Below are 14,119 nucleotides of genomic sequence, written 5' to 3' on the forward strand. Positions count from 1 at the left end.
TACCATGAGGTGCTGAGAAGAAGGTATATCCTTTTGTTTTAGGATAAAATGTTCAGTAGATATCTGTTAGATTCATTTTTTTCATAACTTCTGTTAGTTTCACTCTGTCCCTGTTTAGTTTCTTTCTCCACGATCTGTCCATTGATGAAACTGGTGTGTTGAAGTCTCCCACTATTATTGTGTGAGGTGCAATGTGTGCTTTGAGCTTACTAAAGTTTCTTTAATGAATGTGGCTGCCCTTGTATATGGAGCATAGATATTCAGAATTGATAGTTCCTCTTGGAAGATTTTACCTTTGATGAGTATGAAGTGCCCCTCCTTGTCTTTTTTGATGACTTTTGGTTGAAAGTCGATTTTATTAGATATTAGAATGGCTACTCCAGCTTGTTTCTTCAGACCATCTGCTTGGAAAATTGGTTTCCAGGCTTTCTTTCTGAGGTAGTGTCTGTCTTTTCCCCTGAGATGGGTTTCCTGTAAGTAGTAAAATCTTGTGTCCTGTTTGTGTAGCCAGTCTGTTAGTCTATGTCTTTTTATTGGGGAGTTGAATCCATTGATATTAAGAGATATTAAGGAAAAGTAGTTGTTGCTTCCTATTATTTTTGTTGTTAAAGTTGACATTATGTTCTTGAGGCTCTCTTCTTTTAGGTTTGTTGAAGGATTTCTTTGTTGCTTTTTCTAGGACATGGTTTCTGTCCTTGTATTGGTTTTTTTCTGTTATTATTCTTTGAAGGGCTGGTTTCGTGGAAAGATAATGTGTGAATTTGGTTTTTTTGTGGAATACTTTGGTTTCTCCATCTATGGTAATTGAAAGTTTGGCAGGATATAGTAGCCTGGGCTGGAATTTATGTTCTCTTAGTGTCTGTATAACATCTGTCCAGGATCTTCTGGCTTTCATAGTCTGTGGTGAAAAATCTGGTGTCATTTGGATAGGCTTGCCTTTATATGTTACTTGACCTTTTTCCCTTACTGCTTTTAATATTCTATCTTTATTTAGTGCATTTGTTGTTCTGATTATTATGTTTCTGGAGGAACTTCTTTTCTGGTACAGTCTATTTGGTGTTCTGTAGGCTTCTTGTTTATTCATGGGCATCACTTTCTTTAGGTTAGGGAAGTTTTCTTCTAAAATTTTGTTGAAGGTATTTGCTGGCCCTTTGAGTTGATAATCTTCATTCTCATCCACTCCTATTATCCATAGGTTTGGTCTTCTCATTGTGTCCTGGATTTCCTGGATGTTTTGAGTTAGGATCTTTTTGCATTTTGCATTTTCTTTGATTTTTTGTCTCTTTGTTTTCTAGGAATCTTCTGCTCCTGGGATTCTCTCTTCCATCTCTTGTATTCTGTTGGTAATGCTTACATCTATAACTTCTGATCTCTTTCCTAGGTTTTCTATTTCCAGATTTCTCTTCCTTTGTGATTTCTTTATTGTTTCTACTTTCATTTTTAGATTCTGGATGTTTTTGTTCAGTTCCTTCACCTGTTTGGTTGTGTTTTCCTGTAATTCTTTAAGGGATTTTAGTGTTTCTTCTTTAAGGGCTTCTACCTGTTTACCTGTGTTCTCCTGTAATTCTTTAAGGAAATTTTGTGTTTCCTCTTTAAGGATTTCTACCTGTTTAGCTGTGTTCTCCTGTATTTCTTTAAGGGAGTTTTAATGTCCTTCTTAGAATCCTCTACCAGCATCAAGAGATGTGATTTTAAATCTGAATCTTGCTTTTCCGGTGTATTGGGGTATCCAGGACTTGCTGTGGTGGGTGTACTGGGTTATGATGATGCCAAGTATTCTTGGTTTCTGTTGGTAAGATTCTTTAGTTTGCCTTTCCTCATCTGGCAATCTCTGGTGTTAGATGTTCTACTCTTTCTGACTGGAGCTTCTTTCTTCTGTGAGTCTATAAGCCTGTGTTAGCATTCCTGAGAGACCAGCTCTTACCTGACAAGACCAGTGCACAGGAGGCTGTTGAACAGCCCCTCCTCCTGGCTGTAGATGTAGACTTATAAGACCCTGTCCTAGAAGCTCTTTTGCCTGTGCTATTTTGATTGGACCCACCTTAGAGATACAGCGGAGAAAAAATGGTGATCTCCCCTGAGTCCCGGGGTCAGAGCACTCCCTCGAGGCAAGATCTCCTCTGGCAGGGAAGGTGCACAGAGGACGGAGGATCAGCTCCACTTCCTGTCTGTGGATGTAGGCCCCTTAGGACCATGTTCAAGAAGCTCTGTTGCTTCTGTGGCCCATGCTCTCCTGTGCAGAACTGCCTTAGAGAGACCCTGGAGAGAAAATGGCAATCTCCCCTTGTGGGGCAATGGGCTATGCACAGACAGTCTGGTCTCCAGTCGAGCTAAGGTAGAACCCTGGTGGTGGTAATTTCCACCTAAATGGGACGGTAGGTGTTCCCTCACCTGGTCTCCTGGACCCCTGGCTCCTGTCAAAGTTACCACCCCCATAGCTCTCACAGGAGAAGCATGTGGCTCTTAGTCACGTAGACAAAGTCTCAAGCTTCTGACCTTCAGGCTAGACTCCTCCCAGTTACCTAGCATCAGCAAGATAGCACAGCCGACTGTAGGAAGGACTGCGTGGCCCCTAGTCGCTCTCTTAAGCTTTTACTTTCCTTATTCTCCTTTTTACTCTCCCTCTTACTCTAGCCTTTCTTCTTTCTCTCCTTTTCCCCCTTCTCTCCTCTTGGCCATGGCCAGCCTCTCTTTTACATTCTTTCTTTCTCCCTGCCTTTCTACAATAAAGCTCTAAAACCATAGACTGTCTCTGTTCATCAAGGCCCTCTGTGCTTGGATGATGGGATAGGCTTTCTCCTAATGAGCCATGCCTAATCTCCCATCAGAACGCCTTCCTACACTGCAGCCACAGAGCAGACTAAGGACTCTCGCCTGCATGGGAACCTCTCTCACTCTGCCCTCTTCCTGTATCTCTGGGACTTGGTGCTGCCCTGGGGACCCTTTCTGTTCTCAGTTCCTTTGTCATATCCAGTGTGGGAGGCTGCCCCTTGTCCACCCCGTACCGAGTGGGGTCCATGGCTTAACACAGCCAGATACCCACCTGGGACCCAGTAGAAAACACCCAGCAGTTTTTCTGCGACCACCTGCCCATAGCATAGGAACTCTGGTGGGACACAGCACTCTCTCCTACTCCCATTTCCCCCTACACCCACAACCCCATATCCCCTGAGTCCCCAGATCAGAGCACTCCCTGGAGGCAAGCTCTCCTCTGGCCTGGATATCATTCTTAACCCAAGCATTCCTCAAACTTCCTGAGGTTTCTTATAACCCTCTCATTCTCTGCACTCCTGAGTTAATATATAGGCCCTCACTTTTGCCCACACATCCTTTCAATTGGAACCCATCAAAGCACCATCCTGCTTCATCAAATACATCTCTATTTTAGTTATTCAGACCCTTCTACTATCCTTTGCTAATTTCCAGGATCCCTTTTCCATCTATGACACAATAGACTACTCCTTGCTCTTCCTACTTTGAAATCTGGATTTGATTCTCACTTCAGTGAACCCTCTAAAGCCCACATGTGAGGGCCTGCACAAGTTTCTCTTAAAAGAAGGATCCTCCCACATCCAAACTTCAAGGTTGTTCCCACTGGTACTACTACTTCTCCCCATAAGGAAGCTCCCTATGGCCCAGGAGACATGAACACACTAGTTACTAAATACTCTCCCACCTGCACAGGACCTACCTTGTTGTGCCTCATCTGCATCCTAGAGAATATGGATGAATGCATAACCTCAGTCTACCACCTAACCCTGTCACCACTCTTTCTTGATTCCCTCCCTCTCAGACAGGGTCTGAGTCCTTATCTGATAGCTAAACCAGAGCACCTCACTCACTACCAATCTCCAGAAGAGCTTCAATGATTCTGTCCACTCCTCCTGTTAGGTCTGACTACACTTACCTCCCATACCTAACAAAGCTTTCCTGAAGTCTATTGCTGCCTGGCTTGCTCCAGAAGTGGGACTCCACCCTGGCTGACCAGACACCACTGGATCTGTATACACACATGGGGATGTCTGGAATGGAGGTGAAGATTTCTGCAAGCAGGCCACCATAATTGTTTCCAGAGATCACATACCTACCTAAAACCTCCTTATTGTCTCATCACTGGCTATGATATAAAGACCTCTGTCTGGCCTACTGTCTTAGTCAGGGTTTCTATTCCTGCACAAACATGATGACCAAGAAGCAAGTTGGGGAGGAAAGGGTTTATTCGGCTTACACTTCCATGCTGCTGTTCATCACCAAAGGAAGTCAGGACTGGAACTCAAGCAGGTCAGGAAGCAGGAGCTGAGCAGAGGCCACGGAGGGATGTTCTTTACTGGCTTGCTTCCCCTGGCTTGCTCAGCCTGCTCTCTTATAGAACCCAAGACTACCAGCCCAGAGATGGTCCCACCTACAAGGAGCCTTTCCCCCTTGATCACTAATTGAGAAAATGCCTTACAGTTGGATATCATGGAGGCATTTCCTCAACTGAAGTTCCTTTTTCTGTGATAACTCCAGCTGTGCCAAGTTGACACAAAACTAGCCAGTACAGTTGGGTGTAAGTATCTGTGACTGTTTCAGTCAGTTGCTTGTTGGGCCTCTCAGAGGTCAGCCATGCTATTCTCCTGTCTGTAAGTACACCATAGCATCAGAAATTGTGTCAGACCTTGGAGCCTCCCCTTGATATGGGCCACAATTTGGTCCAGTCACTGGACTGCCTTTCCCTCAGTCTTTTCTCCATTTTTGTTCCTTTTAGACAGGAACAATTCCAGGTCAGAGTATTTGACTGTGGGATGGCAATCCTGTCCCTCCAGTTAATGTCTTTCTACTGGAGGTGGAATCTACAAGTCCTTCTCCCCATTGCTGGGCATTTCATCTAAAGTCCCTCCCTTTGAGCCCTGAGAGTCATCTCCCAGGTCTCTGGTAAGTTCCAGAGTGTCCCTCACCTCCCACTCCCACAAGGTTTGACTATTTATATTCACTCTACTGGCCCTCAGTGCTTCTCACCTGTACTCCCCATACCTGATCATGTTCACCCTTTCTCTTCCCTGTCTCCTCTCCCACCTAGGTTCCTCCATCTCTCTGCCTCCCATGATTATTTTATTCTCCCTTCAACGTGGGATTGAGGCATCCTCACTTGGGTCCTGCTGCTCGTTGACCTTCTTGAGGTCTGTGGATTGTATCCTGGGTATTTTGTACAGTTTTGACTAATATCCACTTATTTGTGAGTACATACCATGTATATCCTTTTGGGTCTGAGTTACCACACACAGCTAGATATTTTCTAGTTTCATCAATTTGCCTGCAAAACTCATGATGTCCTCATTCTTAATAGCTGAATAGTATTCCATTGTGTAAATGATCCACATATTCTGTATCCATTCTTTGTTTATGGGACACCTGGGTTGGTTCCACTTTCTGCCTATCACAAACAAAGTCTCTATAAACATGGTGGAATGCATGCCCCTGTGGCATGGTGGGGCATTTTTTGGGTATATGCCCAAGTGTGGTATAGCTGGGTCTTCAGGTAGATCTCTTTCCAATTTTCTGAGGAAGCTCCAGTTTGATTTCCTGAGTAGTTGTATCAGTTTGCAATCTCACCAGAAATGGAGAAGTGTTCTTCTTTCTCCACATCTTCACCAACATGTGCTGTCACATGAGTTTTTTATGTTAGCCATTCTGATTGATGTAAGGTGGAATCTCAGGTTCATTTTCATTTGCAATTCCCTGATGACTAAGGACTTTGAACATTTCTTTAAGTACTTCTAGGCCATTCAAGATTCCTTTCTTGTGAATTCTCTGCTTAGGTCTATACCCCAGGTTTTGATTGGGTTGTTTGTTTTTTTGGAAGTTAGCTTCTTGAATTGTTTATATATTTTTAATATTAGCTCTCTATTGGATGTGGAGTTAGTGAATATTTTTCCCAACCCATAGGTTGCTGATCCAGACAATTGACTATGTCCTTTGCCTTAGAGAAGCTTTTCAATGTTATGAGGTTCCATTTATCAGTTCTTGGTCTTAGAGTCTGAACTACTGGATGTCTGTTTAGGAAAATTTCCCCTGTGCCAATGAGATTTAGGCTTTACCCTACTTTCTTTTCTATTAGATTCAGTGTATCTGGTTTTATGTTGAGGTCTTCAATCCACTTGGAGGAGAGGAGAGATGGTTCAGTAATTAAAGTCTAGGCTTACAACCAAACATAAGAGAAGGAAGACTAAGCCGATGTGTATCAAAATGTAGTGGTACTTGTATAATATCATTTATCATTTTCCAATAAAAAGCTGTATCTTAAAATATGCCAAAATTGTCAGTGACCTTTAGAAGTGAATATCTTCACCCTGAATCTAGTGTATTCACTGTTAGAACCACTGAAATAGGAAATTGCATCTTAAACATTTTCAGTGAGGCCAATACATTTCATGACACATTCTGAGAAAAGTTACTGGAGGGCGAACTGTAGGAACCATGTTGCGATGCTTCCTGTGTAAGTAGAAATGGATGTGAAACCATCTATGGTGAGAGACAACAATGATAACACTCCATGTCCATATGGATGTATAGGATTGTGCATGTATACAATATTTGAGAATAGCAATGAGAGGGTTTTAAAGAGCCCACAGTGGTATAGAATTGTTCTTTATGTCCTCCTTTCTATTTTGCCATCTTCCTATTACAGCAAAGTGCTATAAATTACTCTTTCCCCACTACAAAGCAAGATGACTAATCTTGGATATCAACATGACTGCATCTGGAGACAATGAAAACCCAAGGTGCTTGGTTCTCCTGTGTGAAGCATTTTCTTAATTAGATTACTTCAAGCAGGTAGACCCATCCTAGATTTTGGCTGAACCTTCTGGTAGTGGAGTACATCAAAGGACACAGGACAAGGAAGTGTTGGTGTTTTGCCTGCTTTCTCTTTACTTTTCCTTTTAGTTTATCTATCTGGTTGCTATCCTGTATTAAATTCCACGTCTTCAGGATTCCAATGCAATCTGAAAACCAGCAGCTCTCCAGGAATCCTCAAGGACTCCAGCCCCAGTCTGGGAGTGCTGGGGCAACCAGCCTTGTGGATGAGACAACTACTAATTCTTGGCCTTTTTGTCAGGAGACAGTCAGTGTTGTACTATCCAGACCACACACACTCTCAGGCACTCTTACATATTCCCTATTATTATGTATGTGTGTGTATACATATATATTCTGCCAGATCTGTTCTTTAGCAAATCCTAACAAACACACCAAGTCTTTATCAGGGTAGAAACCACTAGGTCAATATGTTATTTTGAACAAATAAACATACACAAGAAGTTTTGTAGATAAATTTTTTATTACTTCATATGGATATTAACAGGACAGACAGTAGTAATATTTCTTATTTTGTTCTAAAAAAATTCCAAAATACTGTTGTTATATCATAGTCATACATTTTTTTGAAAATATTAACTTGACAAGTAAAGGCAGAAAATATTTTCCACAGATGACTGAATTTTACATAACAAGGCAATGTTTTTTCTCAGAACAATGAAAATAGTAAAATTCATGGTACACATATTTCCTTAGAAATCTCTGTTCTACTGTCACAAAAGTTTGTAAAAGTGAAGATAGTGTTTTGTTTTTCTGTTACTACTTTCTATCAATAAGCCTTAAATATAAGCATGTGCATTAAGATGTATCTAAAGTTTTCTAAACCGGATATAATTTCCTTTATTTCCCTAAAAGAACAGACTAGTTGATCAGGAGGTACTGAACAGCAACAGCACACAAAACTGCAATAAGTGCGAACCCTATCAGAAGGGTAAGAACAAAGGTATCATCACTCATCTCTGTCTTGCACTTTTCACCTTTCTCATTGTGGTTGCCTTTTCCTTTACCCCCACTGCCTTTGCCATGCCCGGAGTGATGCTTATAAGTTGAGAAAAGGGCACTGGGACTATATGGCCCCCACAGCTCTTGAAGACCATTGGAGGTTTCATATCGGCGTCCTGCACAGACCTTGAAGCGATAGCGTGAATTTGCATGATAGTTGGAAAAGGAAAAGGAAGTGTTCGGTCCTTTGTAAATCTAAGGAAAAAGGATCAGATGAAAATTATGGTTTTCTTTTCAATTAAACATGCATTGGATAGGTTTTTACAATAAGAGAAATGAAAATGATTTCATGTACAGGTTCATAACAAAAGTAAAAATTTACTCAATGTTTCTAATGTTCTGAGGGAATTCAGTATTGCTTAGATAACTTTGTTCAACAAAGCATAGCATACCCTACAACTGTTAAAGTTTAATTCCATTATGGATTTGAATCCTGGGTTATGACCAGTGAAAATTAAGAAATATTATACAATTCAATGGTAATGATTTAATTAAATGAACCTGCTAGTTGTCTCCAAATAAAGATTAGGTACATAAATGGTAAGGATGAGATGGAAATTTGGGATAATATTTTACATACCTTCAACAATAACTTACTCCCTGCCAAAAGGGCAACCCTTAGCTGGACATAGAACTATAATTTTATCTATTTTTTTAGTTCTCACTGTCCTATAACTCCTCTCCCCTTTGATCAGGCTGGCCTCAAATCAAAGTCCACCTGCCTCTGCCTCCCAAGAACTGGGATCAAAGGCATGCTCCACCACAACCTGGCATTTTTTTAAAAGCAAGTTCTCTACCTTCAAAGTTGTTGCGTAGCCAAAGATTACCAGTATCCTCCTGCCTTTTCCCCACAAGTGCTCAGGCTACAGATATGTACTACCATGCCTGGCAAAATGGTGAAGACTAAATCTGAGAGAATATACCTGATTAGCCTTTTTCCCGGTGGTGACTTGAAGACAGTAAACAATGGGATCACCTTTAATTGGCTCCAAAGACTCCCATTTGATCTCACAAGAGTTGTTATTCAGTGGATGGACTTTTGGTGCTAGGGAAAAAGGTTACATTTTAGAAGGTCTATTTTTTACCTAAACGATTTCAAATGTATTGAAAAGACTCATGCAACCACACAATCATTACAAGCACATGTAGACCGAACATTAGAAATATATAACCATTCTTTAAAAGGAAATTTATATATTTTGAGAGAAGGTCTCACTATGTAGCTGTGGCTGGCCTCGAACTTGCTATGAAGACCAGACTAGCCTTGAAGTCACAGATATTCCCCTAGCTCTGGCCACTTTGTAGTGACATTAAAGGCATGCATTACCACACCCAACAAACTACACTTATTATTGGAAATAATTTTGTTATACTATCAGGCATCATGATTGCAGAAAATCTTTAACAAAGTTAATAGTGCTTCTTTAGATTTTCTATTCAAATTTTATAAACTTTAATAGTTCCTCTTTACTTCTAGAACAATCTACATTGTATTTATATGATATGTTGCACATTTACATGTAATTTCATACGAATAAAAATTATTGTAGGAGTTCAGCAATTATGTGATGCAGAAAGGAGTAATTTCTTTATTTCATGTTCTTATTCTCTACATTTTAAGGGATAGTAGTCAGAAAAGAAGGCATTATTGTCATCGAAGCATGATTATTTTAACTTGAGTGCATTTCAGTTAGCAGTATATTAAAGAGGAATGATTTCATACCAGTGTTGAACTTGGGGGCTGGAGAGATGGCTCAGAAGTTAAGAGCACTGTTTACTCTTCCAGAGGACCTAGGTTTAATTTGCACCATCCATATGTCAGCTTAGAACTGTATGTAACTACAGCTCCAGGGGATCTGACACCTTCACACATTTGTACATGAAGGTAAAACATTGATGTCCATGAAATAAATAAAAACAATGACTGAATTCCTGAAGAAAGACCAGATCAACCAAACATCCCAACCGGGAAATGGAAAAGCAATACTCAAAGCCAAGGTTCTGAGAACTGCAGACTTGTACACACTGTCAGTGTGATACATAGTATTTTACTGCTAAAAGTGTAACAGGCCCCCAGACCTTAGTACAACTGACTCCACGATGGAAAACTCAGGGTGCACAACTCAGTACTTAGTATAACCTGCCAAAACTAAAACAAAGACCTAATCCACTAAACTCCATATTTCTGGAATATCTCTGAATGTCCTAACCTTGCTCTTTAGGTTCTATAGTTGTGCTTCTGGATACCTAGTTTTGTTAACTAAAGTTTGTCCACCTGGGATGTGATCTTTTAGCGTAACAGGTGACCCTGAGAAAGGCTCAGTGGTGTACTGGACTCCTAAACACCAAGTGGTGGGCTAATAAAGACTTCTATGGCTCATGTGTGAGCAGTCCTCGATGGTAGATACCTTACAACACTTATAAGGAGAGTAAGTTCATAGTTTTAGAAATAAACTTATTATATTGTATTAGTTGTAGATTGTATTAGTTGTAGATTGGACAGCATAGCTACACCTGCTATTTGATTTCTTTCACTAAACACCTTTTGCAAAATGTGTTGTGTAGCACTACATGGATATGAGGATGTGGAATATGCACTATTATGGGAATCAAGAGCCTGAAGTGGCTCTGCTATGGACTTGAAGACTGGTTTTAGTTATAGTATCTTCCATCTGTGGAACTAACCATCTCACTTCTTTTTCTAAAACTATATTAGATTTATTAATTCTATTTTATGTGTATTTTACCTGCATATAGGTATGGGTAGCAGTGTGTATGCTGGTGTTCACAGAGGTCAGAGAGGGCATCCTATTCCCTGGAACTGGAATTATGAATGTATGTATTGCTTTGAACTACCAAGTGAGTACTGGGGAGTGAACTTAGGTCCCGTGAAAGAGGAACAATTACTCTTAACCCGTGAGATATCTCTTTAGCTCCATGTCTTAATCTTAAAAGTGGTAGTGGTGAAGTTAGATGATCTTTAAGACATTTAAAAGCTACTGACTATGGGAGTTTTATTAAATCATTTTTATGGTTTCCAAGACATGGTTTCTCTGTGTAGCCCTGGAAGTCCTGAACTCTGTAGACCAGGCTGATCTTGAACTCAGTCACCTGCTTCTCCTTCCGGAGTGCTGGGATTAAAGACACGAACCACCTCTACTGGGCCTGAAATCTTAATAAATCTTACATTGCCCTTTAAATCCCTAATTAAGCATTATATTGTTTGTGGAATTTTCCTATTTCGGGATTTTAAAAATTATTACTGCTAGTTTTATCTTAAGATATAATTTTTAAATTGCTTATTTTATGTGTGTGGAGAGTTTGCTTGCATAAATGGTATGTGTGCATCACGTGCATGCCTGGGACCTGTGGAGGTCAGAAGAGGGCAATGGTTCCCCTGGAACTGTAATTACAGACAGTTGTGAGTTGCCATGTAGTCAGGCGATGGGCATCAAACCCTGGTCCTCTGGAAGAGCATCCAGTGCTCTTAACCGCTGACTGAACTCTCCAGCCCCAAGATTTAATTTTTAGTCTGCAAACAAATTAACAGGTTTCCTCATGGCGTTTCATGCTTTTTAGTGTTGTTTAATTTCCCCATTTGCTGTTTATCCCAGCTTCCTGCTCTCTCATGCTACTGCGACTTCTCTACCTCCAGCCTTTCCCCTTCTACTTTCATAGTATGTGTTCTATGCCCTCTGTACCCTTTCCTGAGAGCCTATTCTCCACCTTAAGATTTCTAGTTTCCTGGCCTCTACCCAGAGTTACTGTCACCTAAACACATTGATATAAAAATTTAGAAGCAAGAGTTTTCATTAGCAGTACATGTGGCATAGGTCATGTTCCGTGGAAGCACCAGTAATATGGTTAGTGTCTTTGTATACCATTTACCTTTCAGTGCAGTGGGTGGGGACTTTGTAGTAGTGAAAGTGTAGATGTCAGACTCTGGTCCTTCCCCAGCTTCATTACATGCCTGGATTTTAAACTTGTATTCTGTATACTCACTCAATTTTTGTACTTTGTGAGTCACATCTGGCCCACGGTAAATGACAGAAAATCTGAGAGAAAGAAGATAAAAATTAAGGAGACAATATAATCATCAGTTAAGCCCAGAGAAGCCACATTAAGCCAGTAAGGTAAACAAAACACAAGAAAACAAAAGGCCAATAGAAATCAAGGCGGTGGAGTGTGTGTGTGTGTGTGTGTGTGTGTGTGTGTGTGAGAGAGAGAGAGAGAGAGAGAGAGAGAGAGAGAGAGAGAGAGAGAGAGAGAGAGAACATGCCTGACAGGATATAACAACTTAAATTGCTTTTTACTGCTGTAGATTTTAAATGGTAAAAATAGTTACCTGCCAGATCGATCTTCCATTAGTAAGTTGTAGTTGATAAAATTGGCAAGTGTCTTTTTGCTTGAGACAGTGCCCCATTTGAGTCTGAGACTCTGGTGTCCATAGACCACACAATTAAGCTGTGGAGGCTCTGGTGGTAGTGGTTTGGTTTTGCATCTTATTGATGGGCTAAAAGGGCTTAGTCCATAATGATTGATAGCTTGAATTCTGATTCTATTGGTAAAAGTAAAATGTATGAATTTATATTTAATAAATGAGATTATTTTCTTCATATAAGCCAACCCACTCTATGTATATTAGAATGAGGTTCATCCTGATCACAAGAGAGATTTCCAAGACATAACTACTACTGAGAATTATTGATGAAAAGCAGACATTGGCTCTTACTGTTATCAAATTTCACCAATTAAGAACTCTTCTCAAGGGACATTGTGTGTATTAGATACACAAATGTAGATGTGCTCTAAATTCTCAACATTCTCTTCATTTACCCAAAATAAGATATGAGTGACTAACCTGTATGTAGTATTAGGTTGTAGATCTTTCAGAACATACTCNGTTATTCTTTTGACAGTCACGATTTTTTTATCTCCATATTCAATGTTATATCCGGTTATAGGTGAGCCATGATAGTCTGGCTCCTCCCACCGGATAGCTATGCAAGTTGATGACAGCTTGGCAGGCACTCTGTTTTCAACTTCTTGTAACACTGGAACCATTGCTGGGACTGTTCCAGGTGTAGTCACTTTTGCAGTTCCTCCAAACATTCCAACCCCAACTATATTCACAGCCTGAAAAACACAGGTTTGGTTAGCAATGCCTTTCAACCATTTTCCATGCATGGACCATTTTGTTGCATACGAAAACAGTGAGCCCTAAAGACATAGTCTAGCCACTTGGTTCTATGTCACATATTCTAATCATATGGTTTTGTGTCACAGAAATAAAAGCTGAGGCTTGCAAGCTGCATTTTTTGGAATGTAAAGAGAGCACACAAGGGAAAGAAAGTCAAGAGTGTTGAAGAGGGCATTTAAGGATCATTACACCCCTGAAAGACTCACCTATCACTTCACTAAGCTTTCCCCTATTATTCTTCATGCTTGAGTCTCTCTGTTAAAATCCCACCCAGTTAATCAATTTCTGTTATCTTGGGAAAGCATTATTTTTTGTTGTTTTGAGATTGTAATTACACATATATTCTGTACCTATTACCCTCTGAAGACAATGTTTTCAATCTCAAAAGTCCCATCCCACAACCAGGAAATCACCATTCATAAAACCCACTGATGTTATTCAGAATTGTGTGCACTTATTTGTGTGTATACTTAAGTTTTATTCAATGACTACAGCTACTTCAATTTTAAGAAATTTTTTCTCACAGGTTCCCTTATGTTTCTCTTATAGCCAGTCTCTTCCTACATTGTCCATCTTCTAACCGCTGGAAACCACTAATTGCTCGCCATCTTTACTACAATTCTGAATATTTTCAGAATATTACATAAATTGAATAATGCAAGAGATAAACTTGATACAGGCTCATTTTGCAGTTACTGCAATTCTCTGGAGAGCTTTCAGCTATTGTATATATTAATAATTTGTTTACTTTCATTACTGAACATTTTGTTTACTTTCATTACTGAATAGTATATCACAGGGCAGATGTATCACTGTTTACTAAACCACTCACTTATTGATAGATATTTGAGCTATTTTTAGTTTTTGTGTCCTATAAATAAACATAAGATGCTACTGTGCTCTTTTCAGGAAGGGTTACAGCTCTTATCAGTAATGCGTGAATGATCAGTTTCCTCATGTCTGTGACAGCACTTGGTGTTACCATTACTCCTTAGCTTAGGCACTCTGTAAGATATGGAAAGGCATTTCATTGTGCATTTCCCTAATAGTCAATGCTGCTGA

General features: G+C 40.1%; 1 protein-coding gene across 1 annotated transcript in view; it reads right to left on the reverse strand.

Moving 5' to 3' along the window:
* Positions 1-7,299: 7,299 nt before the first annotated feature.
* The window catches only part of LOC110286947 (fibronectin type III domain containing protein 3C1), a 61,846-nt gene continuing 55,026 nt past the window's right edge, over positions 7,300-14,119 (reverse strand). Inside the window, exons 23-27 of the mRNA XM_021153632.1 lie at positions 12,719-12,993; positions 12,203-12,415; positions 11,746-11,912; positions 8,781-8,902; positions 7,300-8,052 (exon numbers count right to left, since the gene is read on the reverse strand). Coding sequence (XP_021009291.1) covers positions 7,717-8,052; positions 8,781-8,902; positions 11,746-11,912; positions 12,203-12,415; positions 12,719-12,993 — 1,113 coding nt within the window. The 3' untranslated portion in view covers positions 7,300-7,716. The remainder of the gene's footprint in view (positions 8,053-8,780; positions 8,903-11,745; positions 11,913-12,202; positions 12,416-12,718; positions 12,994-14,119) is intronic.

The sequence above is a fragment of the Mus caroli genome, chromosome X (genome assembly GCF_900094665.2).
Source record: "Mus caroli chromosome X, CAROLI_EIJ_v1.1, whole genome shotgun sequence".
Classification (NCBI taxonomy): domain Eukaryota; kingdom Metazoa; phylum Chordata; class Mammalia; order Rodentia; family Muridae; genus Mus; species Mus caroli.